General features: G+C 37.6%; 2 protein-coding genes and 1 long non-coding RNA gene across 4 annotated transcripts in view; 1 reads left to right on the top strand and 2 right to left on the bottom strand.

The window, feature by feature from the left end:
• Nucleotides 1-13,622: 13,622 nt before the first annotated feature.
• On the bottom strand, nucleotides 13,623-14,538 carry LOC113467777. The gene is made up of 2 exons (XR_003391730.1): nucleotides 14,300-14,538; nucleotides 13,623-13,717 (listed from the first exon to the last, which is right to left on the bottom strand). It is a non-coding gene; the product is annotated as an uncharacterized LOC113467777 (long non-coding RNA).
• A 642-nt stretch (nucleotides 14,539-15,180) lies between these two features.
• On the top strand, nucleotides 15,181-15,435 carry LOC103510071 (heat shock protein 70 B2-like). Its single transcript, XM_008474708.1, has one exon. It carries the CDS (start codon nucleotides 15,187-15,189, stop codon nucleotides 15,433-15,435), a length of 249 nt encoding a protein of 82 aa, XP_008472930.1. The 5' UTR covers nucleotides 15,181-15,186.
• Nucleotides 15,436-21,266: 5,831 nt separating this feature from the next.
• The window catches only part of LOC103509938 (protein big brother), a 43,020-nt gene continuing 40,617 nt past the window's right edge, over nucleotides 21,267-23,669 (bottom strand). The window contains exon 7 of one of the 2 annotated variants that reach the window (XM_008474579.3): nucleotides 21,267-21,627. In XM_008474579.3, coding sequence (XP_008472801.2) covers nucleotides 21,607-21,627 — 21 coding nt within the window. In that variant the 3' untranslated portion in view covers nucleotides 21,267-21,606. Of the gene's footprint in view, nucleotides 21,633-23,669 lie in introns of both variants that reach the window. The other variant, XM_008474571.3, reaches the window with a different exon arrangement.

Below are 23,669 nucleotides of genomic sequence, written 5' to 3'. Positions count from 1 at the left end.
ACTTACTTACTCGTATATTGAAGTAGATATCAATTTTATATGGAGCTCTCTATTGTAAAATAGGACTTCTCCTTCGTTATTTGTAAGGGGGTAAGGCACACAGGCAATTTATTTTGAAGAATCGTATCTATTATACCAAGTGTAGTTTTAGAGATGGCATTTTTTATAGTGGTCCGAGGTTGGAGGCATAAGCTATGTAAAATTAGTTAAAATGGCACATCCACTAAAATTAGAAGACTTAAAAAGGCCATTTAAAAACTATAGTGGGTAGGTAAAAAAACTAGACCATTGATTAAATTTCAATATGAATTTGAAGGTGAATCAATCTGATGAATCCGCTTGGAATGATGATATTGAATTTTATGATTAATCCCCAACCCCGCTGAAATTGCCAATAACCGTTTCCTCTACTTTAAATTTCTATTACCGCTTCTGAAATTAAATATTTGGTAGGGTCTTAGGAATTTTGAAATCGGTCCTTAAAAGCGGTGCTTCATGGGGACAAGGCAGGTAATTGTTTCTTCTTCTAGTTTGGCTTTATTCTTGGACATCTTTACTGAAAGCAAATTCACAACTTTGTGTTTCCCATTTCGCAAAATTCCGACGTCACAGCAACTATCTTTGCCATTTTGCAGAAACTGGGACTCAGAAACGAGCAAGATGAAAGATCACAAATACAGTTTTCTGACGTCACTCCAACATCTTTGCCAGTTTACGAGGCAAAAACTGGGACTCAGAAACGAGGATTACTTCACAGACAAGAGCATTAAGAACTCTGGTACTTATTCGCCGAAAGGCATATCTCACATCACACAGGGGATGTTGTTCATCTGATAAGTTGATCAATGACATTTTTGTATCAATGACACCGGGGCCGACAGGTACTTGTTCTCTTGTTGCATTAAGAAGCGTGTGAATGCTGAGTACCAGGGAACCTTCTTTTTTATCAAGTACCTAATCATGCCTACCAGTGCTGTAGCTTGCGAGTCAGAGAACAATGTAACGAGTAACCTAATGCTTAATTTGTAAATAGGCATAAGTAGGGTAGGTGTTGCGCAAATTGTCTGGCTGGGGGACGTTAAACAGGGAGTAGATCAGCTTAGTATGGCTGGGGGGGCTCTAAAACAGGGAATATATCAGCCTGAATGTGCCTTGCTAAAGGAATGGCAAAGGTTAAGTGCGAAGGACATCCACTCGTTAAATTTGTAGCCAAAACCAAATGTCAGCCAAAATTTGATCTCCATGAAGTCAACCTTAGACTCTAGAATGGGAAGTTAGATATCCTTGTACATACACCAGCACCAGCCCTAATTATTGTACTAACGATATTCAATAGACTACTAGTCAACCTTGCCTTTTTTAGTATTATTAACTCAGTATTTATTTTGTACATACGATTTTAAATGCCTTATTTTGATTTTTCTCATTTTACACAGTTCATATTGATAATAGTTCATAGTTCATATTGTAAATAGAGTAAGTACGTTCATGAAATGTTGTAAGTAAGGATTATTATTTATTTTTTTATCGAAGTAAAATAACCTGTGCCTTATATCACCAAAGTATGGAAAAGTATCTTACAAGTGTAACAGCCAATGGAAAAGCAGAATTTTGAATTTGGATGAATTAGATCGAAATATGGCATTGTAAATACATTTCCATACTTTGGTGATATAGGGCACAGGTAGTTGAATGTAGATATCATAGGCAGGTGCAGTAGGTAGAACTCATTTGTTAGAAACTTACAAACCTATGGATGTAGGTAGTATGGAGGTAGTGGCCATAGTAGGGCTAAGTAGTGTTTGTATTTGTTTGAATCCTATGCAGGATCGTAGGTAAAGTTGTAGGTACATATAAAACAACTAAAAAGTAGATATTTTAGATTAGAATAGACTAACATTTTTTCTAACCTACCTATTTGTTTGAATTTTAAATTTTAAAGTAATTGGGTCGGAGATTTTTTTGTCTAACTCATTTGAAAAGTATTACATAGAAGACTGACCGAGTTTTCTTTTTTGTAAATTAATGAATTCCTAATGTAAATTAATTGATTTTAAATTATTTTGAGATTGGGCATGTTTTTGTACAATCGAATAATCAAACTATCAATTTTTTATTTATTGTATAATGTATATTTAGTTATTTAACATGTCTAATTCCTATTAACTTTTTTTTTTTAATATTGATACTAAAGATTAATGTGATTTTTCCCAATGTAGATATTTATTGAAAAAGAAAGTAGGTATTATTTTAATTTATGGTTTTAATTTCACACGTTGTGTTTCTAATTATTGAACCTAAAAAATATCAATGGAAAAGGAGTGCATAGAGAAACAGAAGGGAATTAAAGAAGTGACAGAAAGCTACTGTGATATACTGTGACTAGATTAACATTTATTTATGAGGGTTTCATTTTTCACTAAGGTCTCAACATACTCGCAAATGTATATTTTTCTTCTTTTTTCCATTGTCTTTTTGATAATTTTTATAAGTTGAGTGTTTTGCATTTAAACCATGTTTTTAGCGATTGTCAGAAATTGACTATTAGATCACTCAAGGCATTTAAATAATTCGCTTATTTTATTTTAAGCGTACTTTTGTCTCATTTTAACATACTCCTTATATCAAATTCCATTTAAATTCCTTTATCTTTTGAGACAAACTCCAGTGTACTCAACATTGAGCCCTGTTGACTTATTTTGTTGAATACGTCCCTGATAGTTTCGGGGGTGGAAGGGGCATAATTGTTAATTTCCTGTACGGAGATTTTTTAATCAACATTTTAGAAGACAATAATACCCTCCAACCCTTCTCTGCAATTTAGAGAAAAATATTGAAAATAAATAAAAGATCAGATCATGAGACAGATCACTTAGATTTTTTTTTTGAATACCGAATAGCTACTTGTACCTATCGATTAAAGCATTTTTTAAACAAATCGACCGTCACTCAAGGGTGTAGAATTTACTGATAGAAGGCTAGAAGTTCTTGTGACGAATGATGGTCATTGGTCACAAGAACGTTACTAGCTGAAAGGACTTTTCGGTGTAATCTATTGTATGAGTAGGTTACTAGGTACCAAACTACCAAATGTCGTCAGTATCTGAAGGATGACTGACATCAGGATACTTCGCTTTCACACCTAACCTTCTACTAAAGCCCACTATGTGAATTGCTTTCGAGGCTTTTTATAGCCTTTTTCTGAGACAAATACATAAACAGGCTATGTTTTCAGAGTTGATTGAGTTGATTCCTATAGTAAGGTCTCCCCCAAGTACGTATTCTATTCGACTCATTACAAGTACTGCGTAGTTTAAACTCAAGAACTTCACTCGGTACAAAGAGTGAGAGGCCGTACAGACCTTGCGGTTTGCGTGGCCTAACCACAGAATTCTGTCTCTATGCTGGTTCTCTGAGCCACGAAACTCTCTACTTTTCTACAGATATACCGGGTGACCAAGTTTTTCATCCCTAGCCAAATTTTAAACTCAAACTTATCAGAAACAGTCCACATACTCCACATAGTAATGAATTCATGATACGTTATTTGGGACATCCTGTTCGTAGATGCGTAGGTGTAAGCTTAAACCATCTTCTGGGGCTGTTGCCCCTACAATACAAAAAGGAAAGAAAATCAGTAGAATAATAGATTGTCATTTTTCAGTAGGTTAATTCATCAAATTAATTAACCCAATAGATTCACAAAGGGTCATTCTGAACGTGGCCCGGGGTGGTAAAATTAGTCAGGTAACATTGGACCACAGAGAGTGGGCGTTAACTGACCACGCCTCAGCAAAAGTCCAGTCTCAAAGGGTCAATAAAAATCAAAAGCCAATTATTATTATTTTTTCCGGTTTTTTTTTTTTTTTTTTCTTCGAAAAAAGACTGCTGAGTTGTTCGATTTATTTAGTTAATTTTATTGTTATTTTTTTCTATTTGAATAATGACGATTTCATGAGATTTTAAAGAACGAAAATTGTGTGAAGGCCTGGTTAACAATGACCTAAATGTATTCGTGTTCCATTTTTGGGACTTTTTTGACAAACGATGTGACGCGACGACCACGTTCATTTTCTAAGTTAGGACTGCCAATAAGACACTAAAGAGATCCTTCGTGGAATAAGCCTTTGGATTTTTGCTCTAAATTCTGTCTGTGGATACCTAATAACTGTAATATTATGGATAATGGCACCCACGCCAATACGGTCCACAGTTTACTAGGTTATTTCCGCGACCAAATTCCATGCTTTAGATTTCCTTCATTTCAAAAACCACTTGTGAGCCAAATACAGCGCTTTGGGTTACTAATGGGTTTTAAGACATAGCCTTTCTAGTGAGTACATAAGGGACGTCAATAATTCCGACTTCTCACGCGGGCCTCTTAATTACAAACCTCTTCATCCCCTTAATAAGGGAAAGGGGGACAAACATGCCCGGGATAAAGTGACAATCACTGCCTCGTCATCCCTAATTGACACATTAGGGAGCGAGTGGGGGCAGAGGGGCATGTTTCCTCACTCCCAGCTACCTGGTAGTTCTGTAAATATCCACCGGGGGGGTCTCAGTCTCCTGCAGAGAGCCCCCCAAGTATTTTCCTTCCAAACAGCTGCTTTCGAAAACATTTTCTCTAGAGTGACTTTTTTTATCAATTTGAACCCTTCCTCTCTTTTTTCACGACTGTTTGTGTTCGTTTCACTTTTGTAATTTTTAATACCCCCTTGCTGGGGTGTTGATTTTATTATGCTCTCGGAGCTGTGACGTGACATATTCTTAATGGGAGATCTTTATTTTAACATGACAATGTAAAGTTTACAATAAAATTTGTCTACCTCACCTACAACCCACTCCTCTCTTCGCTCTATGTTCTCTCTGTTGAATATTGTGCTGTTTCCTCTCTCTACCTTGAATTTTATTACCGCTTCTGAAATTAAATCTTTGGTAGGAATTAGGAATGAGCCCTTAAGTAAATAGCGGTGCTTTATGGGGACAGATAGATAATTGTTTCTTCTTCCAGTTTAGCTTTGTTTCTGAGCATCTTTACTGAAAGCAATATTACAACGTTTTCTTCACATTTCCCAAAATTCTGACGTCACAGCAACTATCTTTGCCATTTTGAACGAGAGGGCAATTTACGTCTCAAATTACTGGGGAAGAAAGATTTGATGAGAAAGAAGAGGACACGGAAAGTAAGTAAGTAACTCAAACTTATCAGAAACAGTCCACATACTCCACATAGTCATGAATTCATGATACGTTATTTGGGACATCCTGTTCGTAGATGCGTAGGTATAATCTTAACCCATCTTCTGGGGCTGTTGCCCCTACACCTCTAAGCCTCAGAGTGGGCTTTTTGTGTCAGAGACACCCTCTGGTATGGGGGCCGTTGGGACAATAGCGGAATGACGAGGGGGCGAACGCTCCCATTTGCTCCATATTATGTAAAATATTTTCGTTTTTTTTTGGGCCCTCTAAATACCCGCGATGGATACACCAGAACACCAGTGACCCTGTAAGATATATGGACGTTATATTTCAGTTCTGCCTCATAAGATAATCAGAATGATTCTGTCACTCAGTCCATGTCATTGCTCCACAACAGTCTTGTCTATACATATATTATGTAATTATGTATGCTAAACTAGCAAAAGCAAAGGGAAGGGATTAGAGCAGGGGGAAATAAGATAAATAGTAAATAGTAAAAAGGAAACTGGGAAGGTAACCACTATTAAGTTAACTCGGGGCCCGGGGTTAACACCGCGCTGCGATGGAGGCGTTCTCTACAAAAATTGCTAGTAATTTCTCCTGATTTCCTACTTCCTCCTGACATTTTTCTTGGTTTTTTGTGTCTTTCCCTAATATTTATGAGGTTCATCCTTTCTCTCTCAAATCTTTCTCAGTTTTATATTTCCTCTTTGGTCTGCCTCTCTTTCTTTTCCCCTGCATTATTATTCAGTATAACCTCCTGATTCATTATTTCATTACCGATATCAACTTTCTCATTATTTTCATCTCAATAATATTTCGCATGACCTATTTCTAATCTGACGTACAGGTAGCACAAGAGGGTTCAGGCCTCCTGCCAGACCACCCTGACGTAATAATCAACACGTGACCCCCGCGCTTCCTTCTACCTAGAGCAGCGGTTCTCAACCTTTCGCTCGCGTACCCCTTAGGTACCCGAGTTTATCTCACGAACCCCCGACACCATCATAATCAGTACCGGGTACCCATACTTAGATTGATGTGTACCATCACTACTGAGTTCTAAACACACTCAGTAACTTTTGAAAAAATTCAGTACCTTGAGGCCAAAATTCAGTAGGTAGATACCTTCGTGGACTGTACTGCCTTAATAAGCCATCAAAATTTGCTGTTGTTATTTTGTCTGCCATTACATTTTTTTCCGCGTACCCCCCGGGGTATGTGTACCCCCGGTTGAGAATCACTGATCCATAGTGTCCCCATTTTACCAATTAAATGGGAATTATAAAGTTCGCGATGTCACTTCATTTTAATTATTTGTTGATAATAAACGCTTGCATTGTCTAATTGTTTACTGATGAAGAAGATTGCATGCTTGCTTGGATGAGTTGACATTTATTGAGTTAATAAAGATAGGAAGGAACTCATGGGAAAAACTATGACTGATTGACTGATCCGTACTAGCATGAGGAAAGTTCAGAGAGCTTGCAAATTTCCAGCCCTATACATATGTGCATAGTTATCTAGCTTGGAAGGTATCATACCTGCCTTGTAAGTGCTAGATCGGGGGTTCGATTTCCGTCCGGGGGCGGATTTTATCCTAAACAGATATGGTTCGTTCTTGGCACATCTGACTTTCTCCTATTCTGACCTTCTTCTCTCAAATTTCGAGACGATAAGAGCTCCATTGTGATAGTTCCTTCTTGATAGCTCTTACTCATGGGAAAAACTATGACTGATTGACTGATCCGTACTAGCATGAGGAAAGTTCAGAGAGCTTGCAAATTTCCAGCCCTATACATACATATGTACATAGTTATCTAGCTTGGAAGGTATCATACCTGCCTTGTAAGCGCTAGATCGGGGGTTCGATTCCCGTCCGGGGGGCGGATTTTATCCTAAACAGATAAGGTTCTTTCTTTGCAAATCTGACTTTCTCCTATTCTGACCTTCTTCTCTTCGATTTCGAGACGATAAGAGCTCCATTGTGATAGTTCCTTCTTGATAGCTCTTTAAGGCCCCAGTGCATAGACGATTCTTGAAATTTTTAGGAGGACCCCTAAACCGTTTTTCACTTTTTACATATAGTCAGTCCTGAATTATAAAATCTCAATCTCACTTCGCTCGATTCTCCTGAATTTAGTTATTTATTGTTTTATAAATCGTGATAAATAGAATTGAAAGAGAGAGAGAGAGAGAGAGAGAGAGAGAGAGAGAGAGAGAGAAAGGGTTCGATGTAATAAGAAGGGATTGGAATGGAATAATTACGTCAATATTACGCCTAGTCCCTGATTTTTGTATTATTATTTTTCCTATGTAATTTACTGTGCCCTCGTATAGTCAGTCTTCGGAAGGAGCTTTGCACTCATTCGTAGGTGTTTATGGTTTGATGAAAAGAAATTCTTTTTTAGCCTGCTCGAATAGCCCGAAAAGGTCCCTTTACCCCCGCAGTTAGTGAGTATCGATGTTTAGTTAGTGATTTCGTCGAAAGGACATCCGTAGATTCCTATATCTCATCGCCCATCTGATGAGGAACATACCACGGCGTGGGTATGCTACGACACAGACCACATGAGTCTAATGTAGCCTTTGTTTCATTCCTACGAAATAAATAACGGCCGAAATATGAGAAAGCATCAAGCAATCCACGGGTGACCAAAATGATTGTTCTTTTTCTAAACTCTTTTTTTTTTCACCCCTTTCGAAGAAATATCTTTCTCTCCCGATTACAAAAGGCCCGATAAAAAAGAATGATTATACGTATAAATAAATCATTACCGGAAAATCACAAAGGTCATTTTCGTCCAGGACCAAGAGATCAAGGGACTGATTAGCCCGCGAGAATTCCTATCTCAAACAGTCATCTCCTGTCAAAATGGTCCATACATCAAAATCTTGCTTATCATAGAAATTGACTCGTGTCGGGGGCCTGTGTGTTTTTTAAAAGCTCGCTCGCGCAATCAAAAGACTAAAAAAATAAATAAATCGATGGACATTTTTGGCTTAGAATAGTACATCTTCAAACTTCGTTACCTTTTTTCTTTGGAAGCTCAATAGAAGCTTCTCTAAGTTAATACTTCTCTTGCCTTGCACCTCACCTTTTTTGACTGAAGATACTATTTTTTTCACCTGTCTTGTAGAATTGAATGGGAGAAATACACCCCTCGGCCTCGCTACCCAAATGTTGCGTTCAACTGATGAAATAACTACTGGCGTTGTATAAGTTACTAACATTACTAGTAGGATCTTAGTAGTAAATTAATAATTATTATTAGTAGATATCATTCTATAGTACCTACCTAGCTACCTACCTACCTAAATACTAGTAAAGGAATTTCGTTAACTAGCTTGTTTTAGGCAGGGAAGCATCCAGAATATAGGTAAACATTTTTTCCACCAAAATCCTCTCATCCTACCTATGTACTTTAGATCGACATCACCACAGTGTAGACGCAGCTTTATAGGTAGGTAGATATAACGGTAGGTATCTGGCTATGGGATGTGAAACTGGCTGGGGGACGTTAAATAGGGAGTAGACCAGCCTGAATTTCCCTTGCTGAAGAAATAGCAAAGGTTGAGTGCGAAGGGCATTCGTTCATAAAATTTGTAGCCAAAACCAAATGTAAGCCCAAAGCAATCACCCTAAATTAGGGCTGATTGAGAAGCTAACGAAAAACGCCGACCCCGTCTGTACGCGGTAAAAGGCGAAGAAAAAGAAGAAGGTAGGTATAACGCAAAGTTCCTTCTCTTCAAACACCGCCTGAGAATTGTAAAAAGGTATTGTCGTTTTCAATATTTCGTGAAAGGCGCGCGGGACCCCTAATAAAAAATGTCATAAGCTTGGGATAATCTCGATCAGGTATTATTATTATTATTATTATTATTATTATTAACCTGTCAGGTCTGTTTACGAATTGCGTCGGATTTCCAATAACATTGTTTAAAGCTTCAAAGTTTAGTGCAAATAATTTCGCTGTCAGAATTACGCTGATCATATTGACAGAACTATTAAAACTTCATAAAGTTTTCCAATCTGGAAGAGGGCAGGGGTAAATCAGGTCGATATTTAGGGGACATATCTCAAGGGACACAACTCCAAACACAAAAAGCCCACTCCAAGGGTTAGGTGTAAGGGCAAACAGCCCTAAAGGATGGGTCAAGTTTCTACGAATCTAGGGGGCAGATCTCAAGGGCCACTGGGCCACAACACCAGAGGGAACTACAATTCGTTTTGTTCCCTGTTGACTTATTTTGTTGAATACGTCCCTGATAGTTTCGGGGGTGGAAGGGGCATAATTGTTAATTTCCTGTACGGAGATTTTTTTAATCAACATTTTAGAAGACAATAATACCCTCCAACCCTTCGCTGCAATTTAGAGAAATATTGAAAATAAATAAAAGATCAGATCATGGATCATGAGACAGATCACTTAGAATTTTTTATTGAATACCGAATAGCTACTTGTATACCTATCGATTAAAGCATTTTTTTAAATAAATCGACCATCACTCAAGGGTATATAGAATTTACTGATAGAAGGCTAGAAGTTCTTGTGACGAATGATGGTCATTGGTCACAAGAACATTACTAGTTGAAAGGACTTTTCGGTGTAATCTATTGTATGAGTAGGTACTAGGTACCAAACTACCAAATGTGGTCGGTATCTGAAGGATGACTGACATCAGGATACTTCGCTTTCACACCTAACCTTCTACTAAATCCCACTATGTGAATTGCTTTTGAGGCTTTTTATATATAGCCTTTTTCTGAGACAAATACATAAACAGGCTATGTTTTCAGAGTTGATTCCTATAGTAAGGTCTCCCCCAAGTACGTATTCTATTCGACTCATTACAAGTACTGCGTAGTTTAAACTCAAGAACTTCACTCGGTACAAAGAGTGAGAGGCCGTACAGACCTTGCGGTTTGCGTGGCCTAACCACAGAATTCTGTCTCTATGCTGGTTCTCTGAGCCACGAAACTCTCTACTTTTCTACAGATGTACCGGGTGACCAAGTTTTTCATCCCTAGCCAAATTTTAAACTCAAACTACAAGTGATTGACACGAAGGAAAATCAGGAAGTTGAGTATTGGAAAAGGTTGGGAAAAGGAGCATTTTTTCGACTGTTGCCAAAGTCAACGATTGAGGACTAGAAAAGGTTGTGAAATGTGAAAATTAGCATTTTTCGACTGTTGCTAAAATCATCGATTAAGAACTATGGAAGGTTGGGAAAACAAACATATTTCGATTATTGCTAGTCATATTATCCGGTCACGTAAAACTCCGGTGGCGAAAGCGTTTACAATGTAGTAATGAAGGAGCTATCGTTTGCTAAACCGGAAGGCGTGGGTTCAATCGGAAAACAAACTTGGGGAAAAAACACGACAATATTGGTGAATAAAAGTGCCGTAAAAAAAAAAAAAAAAAAAAAAAAAAAAAACTAAGCTGTTGATTTAACTTGAACGGAGCGAAGATGTCCGTTGTTTAAACGAATTAGTTTTACTATCTAGCTAGCTACTGATTTACATATGAGAATTCTCAGAAACAATCTGGGATGGAACAATGATGATTCAACTCTCGATGTAACACATTTCCACATTCCAGAAAACATATGGGGCGAAATTAAATTAGCCAGTGACGTAGATCGAAGAGGCAATATAAATATTTTATCTGTAGCATTAGAGTAAATATTTCTTCGTCGTCCACCACCTTTCGTCAATATGAATAATGAATATGGATGCCGAAATTATCACTAACAAATAAATGCATTTCTAGTGGATGTGGCACATTTGCCAAATTCACGGCACAAAAATTTCAACATACCTAACTATTGCCTGATTTTATTTTTCCTACTATGTGGGTACCTAAACAATTAGTACCCTATATTTTGTCTCAATAAAATTAGGCGTTTTCATAGTGGATGTGCTGAATTTACCCGCTATTACTGCGTTGGCACTGTCTGAAAATGCTGAAATCAAGGTCTGAAGAGGTTGAAAATCCGAGGAGCACAGAAGCAATAAAAATGGGAGTTACCTTTAAATCCAGAACCGGGAAGGACTCCTGCGCCCTTTAACGGGATGGGCATGCTACGACACAGGCCACATGCGTCTAATGTAGCAGTTGTTTCATTGCTACGAAATAAAAACGGCGGTAGAACACTTATCTTTAAAAAAAAATAATAATAAATAGAAGCGTTCTCAACGGAGCCTTCATCATAGCACTGATCACCCTCGCAGAAAATCAAGAAATTGAGCTGAGCTTTTTTTTTCTGTGATGGTCGATGGTGTCTTGGCGAGGGTTAATGGTCCATAGTCTATGGCTATGGTCTATGGTCGCCGTTGTTGCCGCGCACTTAACAAGCCATGGCCACTTGCTAGGTACCTATTAATAGGTACCTACCTAGGTACCTTCTTCTTTCAATCTCTAGATATCTACCCAAAATACATGGGCAAAAATCACAGAACCATTCTAATACCATAACCGGACTTCAATCTTCAATAATCCAAAAATGGACATCCCAATGGTACAAGACATGACGTCATTATTATATGTATAATAAATTACCTACCTATAATATTTTAATCCCATGGTGTGACTCATTTCAATATTACTAATGAAGAGCCGCCATAGAAATCCCGTTGCTAAGGTGCGAGAGAACTAGCGATACGTTGAACAAGGACAGAGAGAGAATTCAACCAATCAGCGCGCAGTAAACATCTTCCCTAGCAACTAAAAAGCGTCTAGATTTTTCTGGAATGTTCGCTATCTTTCTAGAAATATTTGTTTGATTATAAAAATTCGAAACAAGGTCGTTTCTTATCAGTTACATTTCTGAAGCGATCTGATACATAAGTTACAAGTGATCTTACAAGCGATTTATTTCTCAAGTTTTCGTGAATTTACTGTGAATATTTTTAAGTGCTAAATAAATTTAATCGCAAGGTTTTTAACTGTGAGTTTCCGATTTTACAAGTTCGAAATAGTGAGAATTTTTTTCAAGTTTTGTAATTCAAATTTAAGTTTTTGTGTTGGAAAAAATAAACATGCCAGCCATCGGAATCGATCTGGGAACCACCTACTCCTGTGTGGCAGTGTTCCAGCAGGGTAAAGTGGAAATCATCGCCAATGATCAAGGAAACCGAACAACCCCCAGCTATGTCGCATTCACAGACACTGAAAGACTGATTGGTAAGTTTTTCCTACAAGTTTCATACCTTGAATATTTTTTTAAGATAGAGTCTCACCACTCTCACCTCACGTCCGATAAAAATTGATGGAACAATAGTTATACTATGTACCTATAACCTGCTTTTAGTACCTATCTAAAACCCACTTAAAACTGCTGTTTGGGTCTTAGAAAATTTTGGTCTGCTTATTTTACTACGTAGGTACCTAACCAAGGAAATTAAATACTTAACATTAAAGAGGAAATACTAAATAAGAGTGGGGGATTTCACTACTTTTTTTTTTTTTTTTAATAAATATGTTTCAATGTTGTGAAATAATGACTGTAATGAGATTTCCTAAAGGGGGAAGCTGTAAACACATGATTATACAGTAGATCTAGAGATCTGCTAATGGTATCCAAGTTGAATAATCATTTAAATACTATTATCAATAAGTGGTAAGAAAGGGGGTAAGGAAAAACCATAGATAAGAAAGGAAGTCTTCTTTTCATAGCTTCTATGAGAAATGCACCAGATTTTTTTTTTTTTTTTTAAATTCTTATAACCTACTTAGGTGAGACCAGTTTCTTTACTTCAGCCAAACTTACCTTCACTTAAGTACTCAACAAAGAGAAATCCAAACAAAACAGGAGAAACACACAACAAAAATTTGAATTTGTCAGAACAATAAAATTCACTTCAGATTATTGAAATTTACAAATATCCATGAAAGGCATTTTTTTATGTTTTTTTGTTGTTATGAATGCTTAGGTCCTTTACAAAGAAAAGATGTGAGTTAAAGTTAAAATTGGCCAGGTAGGTTAAAATTGGACCCACTTAAAATGACAACCTATGACTGCTGGGCTGCTGGCACTCTAGTTAACTTGAAGAGGGCCCTAAATTGTAAGTGCTAGGTTGTGGGTTCAATTCCTGCCTGGAGCAAACTTTATCCTGATCAGATAAGGTTTGTTCTCAAAACAGCACTGTCTTTCTATCCTGTTCCCTCTATCAAACCTGTTCAAAATTTGTAACCTAAGCTTTTCATTCTCCCAAAACTAACTAAATTTTAGACCATTTCTTATCAGTTCTAAACCAAATTTGTTTCAACCAAGTGCATGAGCTCTGATACCTGAAGATCTTTTTCCTAACTTTCCTTATCCCACAGGAAGTTTTTTTTTCTAACAGGCTGTACTTAAAGCCAAGACCAAAGGTAATCTTTCATAATGGGGTAGGAGCCTAAAAATTTGAATTTGTCAGAACAATAAAATTCACTTCAGATTATTGAAATTTACAAATATCCATGAAAGGCATTTTTTTATGTTTTTTGTTGTTATGAATGCTTAGGTCCTTTACAAAGAACAGATGTGAGTTAAAGTTAAAATTGGCCAGGTAGGTTAAAATAGGACCCACTTAAAGTGACAACCTATGGCTGCTCAGCTGCTGGCACTCTAGTTAACATGAAGAGGGACCTACTTAAATTGCAAGTGCTAGGTTGTGGGTTCAATTCCTGCCTGGAGCAAACTTATTTCCTGATCAGATAAGGTTTGTTCTCAAAACAGCACTGTCTTTCTATCCTGTTCCCTCTATCAAACCTGTTTGAAATTTGTAACCTAAGCTTTTCATTCTACCAAAGCTAACTGAATTCTAGACCATTTCTTATCAGTTCTAAACCACAAATGGGTTTCAACCAAGTGCATGAGCTCTGATACCTGAAGATCTTTTTCCTAACTTTCCTTATCCCACAGGAAGTTTTTTTTCTAACAAGCTGTAAAGCCAAGACCAGAGGTAATCTTTCATAATGGGGTAGGAGCCAAATTCTTTCCCTAGCTATCCTGGATTACCAAACTCTCAATATATACCACAAAGAACTTGAGGACCGTATGCTAAACAGAACTGCCAAGTTCCTTCTTGGCAAAAAAGAAATCTCACCACTTGTCAGGACTGTAAAATAACTTTCACAACTTTTAGTTCACTTCCAAACAAACTTTCTGGTGCAGTATTTCTTATCTTCACAAAAGTTGTCTAGTCTGAAAACACAAACACATGGAAGAACACTGATCGGTGATCGGAAAACTAAACTAAAACTGCCTGTGCTCAGTACTCACTGCTAAATTTTCCAAACTCACTCACTACACTCGAAAAAATTTAAAGTGAAAGGAAAAACTTTTTTTATCAAAGAACAAAAAAATGGACTACCACAGACTACTCTGTTCTCTCGAACGAGATAAAAAAGTAGGCTGTGCTAGGTAAAGTTTTGAAAAAGTTGAAGAATTCTCCGGTAGATGTCACTAGCAGTACGACAGTAGAAAAAACTTCAGGAATGTCCAAACTGCTGACCATCGTCTCGCTGGAGGACGTAAAACTGAGACAAAACCAGCCCTGTCAAGCCACAGACAATAACATTGGCTATTTGGCTCGCTCTTTTGAGGGTCCTGAATGGGACTACGGTCACGTCCGTCTCAGGAAGTAGGGTACAACGACATAATTAAATACGGGATTTGATAAGTTGAAATTTGAGTGGTACCTACTTCAAAGGAGGTAGTTTTGAAAAGTTGCAGGGATTAGGCATTTATACTTTTGTACCAGGTTAGTTTAAAGTTAAGACATACCTATCAAGTGAAAGAAAAAAGTTTAAAGTAGGCAAGTACTTTCTTCATGTGTTTCCTCAGTTCTATTAGTTCAATAAAACTTATATTCTTTTGTTTCTCGATGTTCCAGGTGCTGACTAAAATGAAAGAAACCGCCGAGGCATATCTAGGTCATTCAGTCCGAGATGCTGTCATCACAGTCCCCGCCTATTTCAACTGCTGACTAAAATGAAAGAAACCGCCGAGGCATATCTAGGTCATTCAGTCCGAGATGCTGTCATCACAGTCCCCGCCTATTTCAATGATGCCCAACGTCAAGCTACCAAAGATGCTGGAGCCATTGCTGGCCTTAACGTGATGAGAATTGTAAATGAACCCACAGCCGCGGCCCTAGCCTATGGTCTGGACAAGAATCTGAAAGGAGAACGCAATGTAAAGCTACCAAAGATGCTGGAGCCATTGCTGGTCTTAACGTGATGAGAATTGTAAATGAACCCACAGCTGCGGCCCTAGCCTATGGTCTGGACAAGAATCTGAAAGGAGAACGCAATGTACTTATCTTTGACTTGGGAGGTGACACCTCTTGGTATCCTCTTAATGGGATAGTATATGGACTCACAGCTTTTCTCTAGAATAAACCTGAGTATGCGGACGCTTTAGAGTTTAGAGTGCTGCAGGTGAATTTTAGAGAAACTGAGGAGGTTGAAATATACCAGTGAGGGTACTTCTAGGTTCCATCAAGGCCCTGGGATAGCAGATGCAGACCCATCAAACCCCTCATTAGACCCCTTCAGTTCGGGGGCCCTGAGCGAGCTAGCTCTCTGGCCTAGATGGCACCTCTTGGTATCCTCTTAATGGGATAGTATATGGACTCGCAGCTTTTTAACATTATTTTCACAACTCCTCTCCTCCCGCGACCTACTCTTTCACCTCGTAGTTTTTGAATTCCATAATCCATTCATGAATAAGGGATTCTCAGAGTTTGTGCTCGGTAGGGTTTACTTGGACATAAGTAATGGAGCAGTTGCAAATGGGTAGAAATTATAAATAAATGGTCGATTCCTACTTAAGTAAAAAGTTGGGAAAATCCAAATCTGAGGTCAAAACTCCGAAAAAATAACTGTGAAAGGGTGGAAAAATTCAATTTTTATTTTCCCTTCTAATGAAAAAGTTCAAATATGTGTGACGTCAGACTTTACGCAGTTGTTTTTTTCGTCCGTTAGGTAGCGCCACTATGCAAGCGCGCTAGCGGAGGAGTAGAAAGAACTGCGCAAAAACGTATGCGCACAAACACATTAATACGTTGCCTCCGAGGGAGCTTTGCTCGGGACATTTGATGTGACGTCATCGCCTACGGGAGCGTATGCCGTGACGTCAAAGTTCACGATTTACCGGTATTTTTTAAATTGATTTATCTCGGGATCTAGAAGTCGTAGAAGAAAAAGAAAAATTCCGTTGGTCCTCATTTTTCCTGCTCTATGACTTTGAACATCACCCAAGTAAGCGCAACTGATCTATTGTTTGATCGTTGAGGTAGATCTTCAAGTTTTTGCCGCAATCTATTTATTACCCAAGAAGAAAAAGAAAAATTCCGTTGGTCCTCATTTTTCCTGCTCTATGACTTTGAAACATCACCCAAGTAAGCGCAACTGATCTATATTATTTGATCGTTGAGGTAGATCTTCAAGTTTTTGCCGCAATCTATTTATTATCCACCCCTTTCAAAATTGAATATGATTTTTCCGTGTACGGTTACCTACTCAAGTTCTCCCGAATAATTTTTTTTGGGGGAACCAAGCCAGCCCCTTCAGACTTGATGTGTCTAGAAAACTCACTCATTAATAGTTTGAATGAACGTTGGTTTGGCGTTTGGCCTGTATGACATAGGTAATGTGTATTTGATATGCCCCGACAGGTAATTTGCTTAAACTCCAAATACACGGTACCTACCTACTAAAAATAATAAAAATTAAAAGACAACTTTTTTCCAATATTCTTGACCGCAGTTCATAGTTTGGACACCCCTGATATTAAAATGTGAACCTTGGTGGGCGGCTCAGCAGATGATGCTCGGATTTTTTATTCTAAAAATAACTCGTAGTTAGGTCTAACATGACTAAAAATGACTCATAGCTCATAGGTCGATTTTATTATGTTGGCAGAAGATGAATGAATAATTATTTTTATTATAATTTCCGTCAATTAATAAATTAGCTTGGGAATCTCCTGAAGCAAGAGAGAGTAGAAACTGGAAAATGAGTATAGGTTTGCCGTGTGTGGTTTTCACATGATCCAACAAAAAAAAAAAAAAAAAAAGATAAAGGGGTTAGAACCGTTTAAAAATGAATACATCATCATAAAAGTATCAATTTCTCGCTCTCTCGCAGCCAACAATCTTTCTGACAAGCGATATTGAAAAGAAATCGAAGAGAATATGTCTGTCAGAAGCTTCATAGAAAAATTTTGACACTGTCTGTCAACACATTGCCGATAATCCGGCTCAGGATTGGAAAAGGATTAAAGGGTTGATATGTTTGCTGAAATGTTTACTCATTTATATGCATCGGATAATGATATCGGGAATCTTGATCTGAATGCGTTCTGTTAGACGGAGGTGCCTATCTGTGAAATCGATTTGATCTACAGATATTGTGTTGTGCATTATAAAGCGAACATGTGAACATGATAGGCTTTCTTGCAGGTCATTTTCATTCTTTATGCTTACGATTCAGAACCATTGTAGCTTGTAGCTTTTTTTTTCAAAGATTTAGTACCTAACTACGAGAATCTACCCAATTATCAATATTGTCACCCAAGTCCAAAAGGTTGTTACTCACAAGGTTGAATGCATCACCGAGAAATCAAATTGATTCAGCCGGAAAAACTCAATAAATCCGATTCTGTGTTTGAACCCAGAACCTCCAGCGTGCAATCTTTCTACCAATACTGAGCTAAGAAGGTTTCTCCTTGAATCGGACACGTTTTCTGAGATTCAAAGGAAGTTTCGCGTAAAGAAAAACAGATTTCCAAGATCTGAAAGATAAAAACTTATTAGGGAACTACAGATCTCTATCTCCGAGGGAACTACTCAACTACTTCACAAACTAACAAACAAGGTGGCCATTTCCAACGGGCATAATATAAGGGGGGTACAAAACATATACAAATACAAAACTTGAAGAGGGTGATGATGATCTGAAAGATAAAAACTTATTAGGGAACTACAGATCTCTATCTCCGAGGGAACTACTCAACTACTTCACAAACTAACAAACAAGGTGGGCATTTCCAACGGGCTTAATATAAGGGGGGGTCCTATTACAAAATATATACAAATACAAAACTTGAAGAGGGTGATGATGATTGTAGGAAATACTTTGATCATAACAATTTAACAATACGACGATTAGGCAGATCTGGCATAGGGCGAGAGGTAGGTATATACCTACCGGAAATAATCCATTATTATCTTCCCTTTAATAGTGTTGGGTACAGTGTTGCCCAAATAGATTTTAGTCCCCACGCCCATATTACCTGCCTACGAGTATTTCTATTAGGTTGTACGGAATAAGATAGATACGTGCCTACTTTTTTTTACCTACCTAAGGCTGAAAACCAAGAGTGGAATAGAGAGCATCGTGCAGCGTGCAGGTAAAACAACGATAGAGAGAAGCGAAGACTTAAAATTGCATAGAACTGAGAGAAAAAAAGCTCTATGCTCTTTTGTCTCCGCTCCACTCTGTTTTTATACCCTAAGAGAGTTTGAATTTGCAAGATCAGCAGGATTTTACTATCACTACCACTCAGGGCCATATCCAGGATTTAATGTTAATTGACATAAATCCCAAATACCCAAAAGGGAATCCCGGTAATTCGACCAAAACTCCTGTGGGTCAACAATTAGGTACTAAAACAGTTTAGACATCACTGATTCAGTGTGAGGCACCAGAACCTCTGTCCAAAGTACCGAATAATTGACTTCACTTTTAGAATTTCACCTGTGCGTGATCCGTCCTCAAAGTGTATCAAGGTGGACTAAGCTGTTAGAACTCTCATTCTGTTATCCTCCCTTCCTTGGGACAAAGTCCTTCATCCCCCTTCCTTTCCATAATGCCTTCCTAAATTTACCTTCACTTCCCAAGTTCCTGTACCTGTTTCATATTGAAACAACAATCCCTTCCCTATTCTCTAACCTCCCTCTCCTTAGCTCCCTTGCCTTCCTAGGGTCCTGCTTCTTAAATATTCACGGTGGCAGTGGTGGAAAATAGAGAAATGGTACAATGCCAGGCAGTGTGCCATTTGCCAATTTCCCATCATTACCACCTGAAAATTGCGAAGGGAAAATACGACATTTAAGTCCCCCGTACAGGCTGATAGGTATTGTGAAGATTTGTGACCGATGTTCCTACATTGTTTATTTTTTTACCATAAACAATACTCCTTCCCTGACAAATCTTTTCATCCTCTCAGGCTGTACCCAAATTAGATTCAGGGATTCCAACATTCCAATAGGTATATTGTGGATGGATTTGGGACAAAGAATCCTTCTTCTTGTCCCTTTAGTAATTGAGAACTGTTACTGATTCTTTAGATTTTTATTGTACTATTTCTATGTAGATTTTCATCCTAAAAATGTATGTAGTCATCTTTTGTCAAGAAATTTCCATCTTTTTCTTGAAAAATAAAACCGATATATTTTTCATTCATCCACTTGAAAATCTCGTGTTCTTCATTTCCAAAGTACCTATAATATTATAAGCTTTTTTTTTTTCAAGAGGTTCCACAGAGGGAACTGTAATTCCGAAACGGGTATCTATATTATTTTACTTACGAGTACCTACCTAATAAGACACAGAGTCACTAGATTTGGCGCGAGTTTTACCACAAGTTTAGTAATTACTTACTGAGTTAGGTACTTATATGAGTACGTTCCAGTCAAGTATTAACTATTTAGATTAGTTATTTCGCCAAGTATCATCATCATTATCAAATTTGACTAAAATACAATATATTACTTTCCTTCCTATAGGAAGAAAAAGAAGTATGCAATAATCCTGGTAGTCTATCAATTCAATCATAAATCCCCTAATATGATGAATGCAGATCATTATACATAGGTACATATTTATCTGTGTAAACATTTGTAAACAGCAGGAAATTCTTGAGGAGTAAATTGAGAAGATTAATTTGTTTTACCTCGGTTGTTTGTATCATCTATGATTATTTTATTTGTATTTTACTCATCTTCCTATCATATTCTTTTTATTCTATGGTTATTTTCGTGAAGATTAAAGAAGGAAATATTATGGCATGTTATGAGTCTCAAATATTTACATTTCATATTTTTTTTCCAACAAAGAGGTTAGTCTTGTTGCTTGAAGATTTAATAACCGGATCAACATATTAAATTATATACAGGCTGGAATGCTGGATACTGAATAACGTACGTACCTAAACCTGTACCTACCTTTTTTCAAGGAAATATCCTCTCTGAACTGTTACTTTTAGATAAATTAAGTTCTCTGCATAAATGTAGGCCATATGATCCTATACATTATTATATGAAAAGAGCTAGGTATTTAAAACAACATCTTTTGGTTTTTCAAACTGCCAAGATGCAAGATACCCATTGCCCAAAAAACCACAATTTGGAGCCTGCGTCACAATAACTCTAGGATCAGGATAGGTTTACCAACATTGAGAAAATATTTTGGAAATGAAAACTGTCTTTTCGAAAAAGAGAACACATTCCTATTGTACACTTAGATAGATAGTTGAATTTATTGCACGGATACGATATACTAATTCAATAAAATAGGTACACAAAAATATTTATAGAAAAGTTCAGATTTTTTCAAACACGAAAAAACAATAGACTAAGAAAAAAGAAGAAGAAGAAGAAGAAGAAGAAGAAGGAGGAGGAGGAGGAAGAAGAAGAAGAAGAAGAAGGAGGAGAAGAAGAAGAAGAAGGAGGAGGAGGAGAAGAAGAAGGAGGAGGAGAAGAAGAAGAAGAAGAAGAAGAAGAAGAAGAAGAAGAAGAAGAAGAAGAAGAAGAAGAATAGGAGAGAACTGTACAATGAGTATTGAAGATGTAGGCATACAAAACTGATGAAAATTAGGTACCTACTCATTTACCAATTGAAATTTGAAACCATTATAAGTAGGCATGTATTAATAACTAATTAAACATACTACATTAGAATAATAAAATGAAGAAAATAAATATTACCTAGGTGTTAGCAGGTACCGACCCAATAGGTACTCCTAAAATAATACAGGTAAATCAAAGTTTCAAACTAGTGTATGTAGGAAGGTAAGTATCTAGATAAAAATAATACATACTGAATTTTATGGAATTAAGGATTCTTATTTCGGTTCCATTCTTCAAAGTTACTTTTCGTTAGTGGAGACGCCTTTTACTTGGATAAGAAGATTTTCGAGTAGCTTACAAAACACTTTTTTCTCAGCGGAGGTCTTGCACTTTCTCTCTCCTTGCACTTTCTTCTGAATTAATAACGAAACAACGTTAATGTCACGTTAAATACATGAGTTCTCGTTTGATCACTAAAGTTAAGCAACGTCCAGCTTAGCTAGTCCGGGCACATCCGTCAGCATTGTTGAGGATCTTAAGTGTGATGGGCATGGCCGTTAGTCATGTCCGGTTTCTTCCTGTTCTGAAACAAAATCCAAATCAGAAGATCATGTTGAGAAAGTTGGTCACCTGATAGTCCTGGTATTTGATATCAAAATCATTGTTAGCAGGACGAAAAGGTCCTGGTTTTCACTAGGACGTTGAATATACCAGTTCCCGAAGGCTCACTAAAGTTGCGCCTCGGTTCCAAATAGATGGTAAACCCCTCGAACTTTTTAAAAAAGTTCGAAAAAATGCTATGTTTTCATTAAAATTCCAACTCTATAATATCTAAATGCTTCTGTTTCTATGAAGTACCTACTTATAAAATCCGCCCCGGGTGGGAATCGAACCCGCGGCCTAGCGCTTACAAGGCAGACGCACTACCAACTAAGCTAACTAGGCTGGCTCCAAAGAAAATCTTTTTTGAAGTAATAAAAAGGGTAAAAAGTTGGTAGTCCAGATAAAAGCTTTACCTAATACTTCTAAAAATGTCTTTTGGCCTACCGTCCAATCATCTTCATAATCCTTTCTTTTGACGGTTGTACTTTTTAGAAACCAGTTTCTGTGACAGCATGACAGGAACTAGAACCCTAGGATAACACTACCTCCAAAGGACAGAAGAATAGAAATACCTCGTTTATGCTGCCAGAAGGAGGCTGAAAATTCCCTTTTGCCCGAACAGAAGGGACATTAATCTTGGCTTTTATAGCTCTAAAATCAGACATGTCCAGCCCACCTATTTGTACAACGTCCAGTTTGAACTGATTTCAAATTTGAAACAATGACTTTTCTAACAAATGAGAAGGTCACCCCGTTTAATAATAGCTAATAGCCCTCCATTAAACCCCCCTTTTGTCAAATTTCTCTATTAGAATAAATTTATAATGATTGTAAAACAACGTCACGGGTTAGGGCGGCTCAATATATGAAAACTAATGTTTTTGAAAGAGTTTAACATCACTGTATAACTGCCAAGGTCTTTAGTGACGGGAGTTTACCCACCATTTGGCGACAAACTACCCGCCTCCTCACATTAATCTCAACCAGTCTGAGTGGGGCCGGAAAAAGAAAGCCCCCGATTTTCCAGATGGGCAGTAGATCCATTGGGAATTGGTGCATTCAACGTAGGTACTATCGCTTGCTTACTTACTTACTTTCCGTGTCCGGTACAAACATAATTCTCAAATCTTGTATTTCCAGAATTCCGCAACTTGGATAGCAGCTTGGTTTGCCAGGAGTAGATCATTGTGGGTGATGTCTGGTCCAGCTTGATTGCAGATAAGAAGATGTTCATGTGTTGTTCTTGGCCGCACTCGGCAATCAGCATTATCTTCAGTACCCCATCATTTCTTTAAATTGCGTATTTTCATCTTGACACGCCGGATTCGAAGACGGTTCAGCAGACTTCCAGTACTATCACTGAGCTGGGTAAACTCTATTTTACTACCTATTGCTAAAGGGTACCTACCTAAAAGTGTTGTGAGTTTTAAACATCTCTTGTCATTCGCAGAAGTAACTCAAGTGGTAATGTTGTTTGACAGACCCGTCTAATCGTCCACAATCCTCTTTGACAAACGCCACCAGCGTGATCTATATTTAGGGAGACCTCGGAATAGAGCAACATTTTCATCCCCGTCTCCTTATAAATAGACGGGAATTCGTGACTTTATTTGTTTTATATTATGCTCGAAGGCTTTGTTAACGCGACGTGTTAAACGCTCTGTTTTTGTGTTTTAAATAAATGATTGTGTTATTGAGAACAATTATTCGTCCTTTTCTGTCCTATTATCGCAGACTTGTTCTTGTTTATTTTTTTGAGGTTGTTTAAGTCCTTAGAAACAAATTCATGCACGTTGACAGTTGAGAAAATACTCTCATAACAAAGATGATGTCAAATTATCATCCTGTTTAAGTATGCCAATTTTTCACCCGTTTGACTTTGACATGATCTATTCCATAGAGACCATTCGATGGATCTTCAGTCTTATGGTAAAAATGTTTGTTTAAAGTGTAAAAGAGCTGCTCGGAGACGCTCCAGAGATTGTTCCCAGCAGATAAAGTTCGTTCTCTGGTAATG

The sequence above is a fragment of the Diaphorina citri genome, unplaced genomic scaffold (assembly GCF_000475195.1).
Source record: "Diaphorina citri unplaced genomic scaffold, Diaci psyllid genome assembly version 1.1 scaffold25, whole genome shotgun sequence".
Taxonomy (NCBI): Eukaryota; Metazoa; Arthropoda; class Insecta; order Hemiptera; family Psyllidae; genus Diaphorina; species Diaphorina citri.
Note: the sequence above shows the minus strand (reverse complement) of the source record. Positions and strands in the feature narration are given on the sequence as shown.

Bases quoted from the DNA above. Each gene is read 5' to 3' on its own strand.
- LOC103510071 (XM_008474708.1), top strand. From the start codon at position 15,187: ATGAAAGAAACCGCCGAGGCATATCTAGGTCATTCAGTCCGAGATGCT.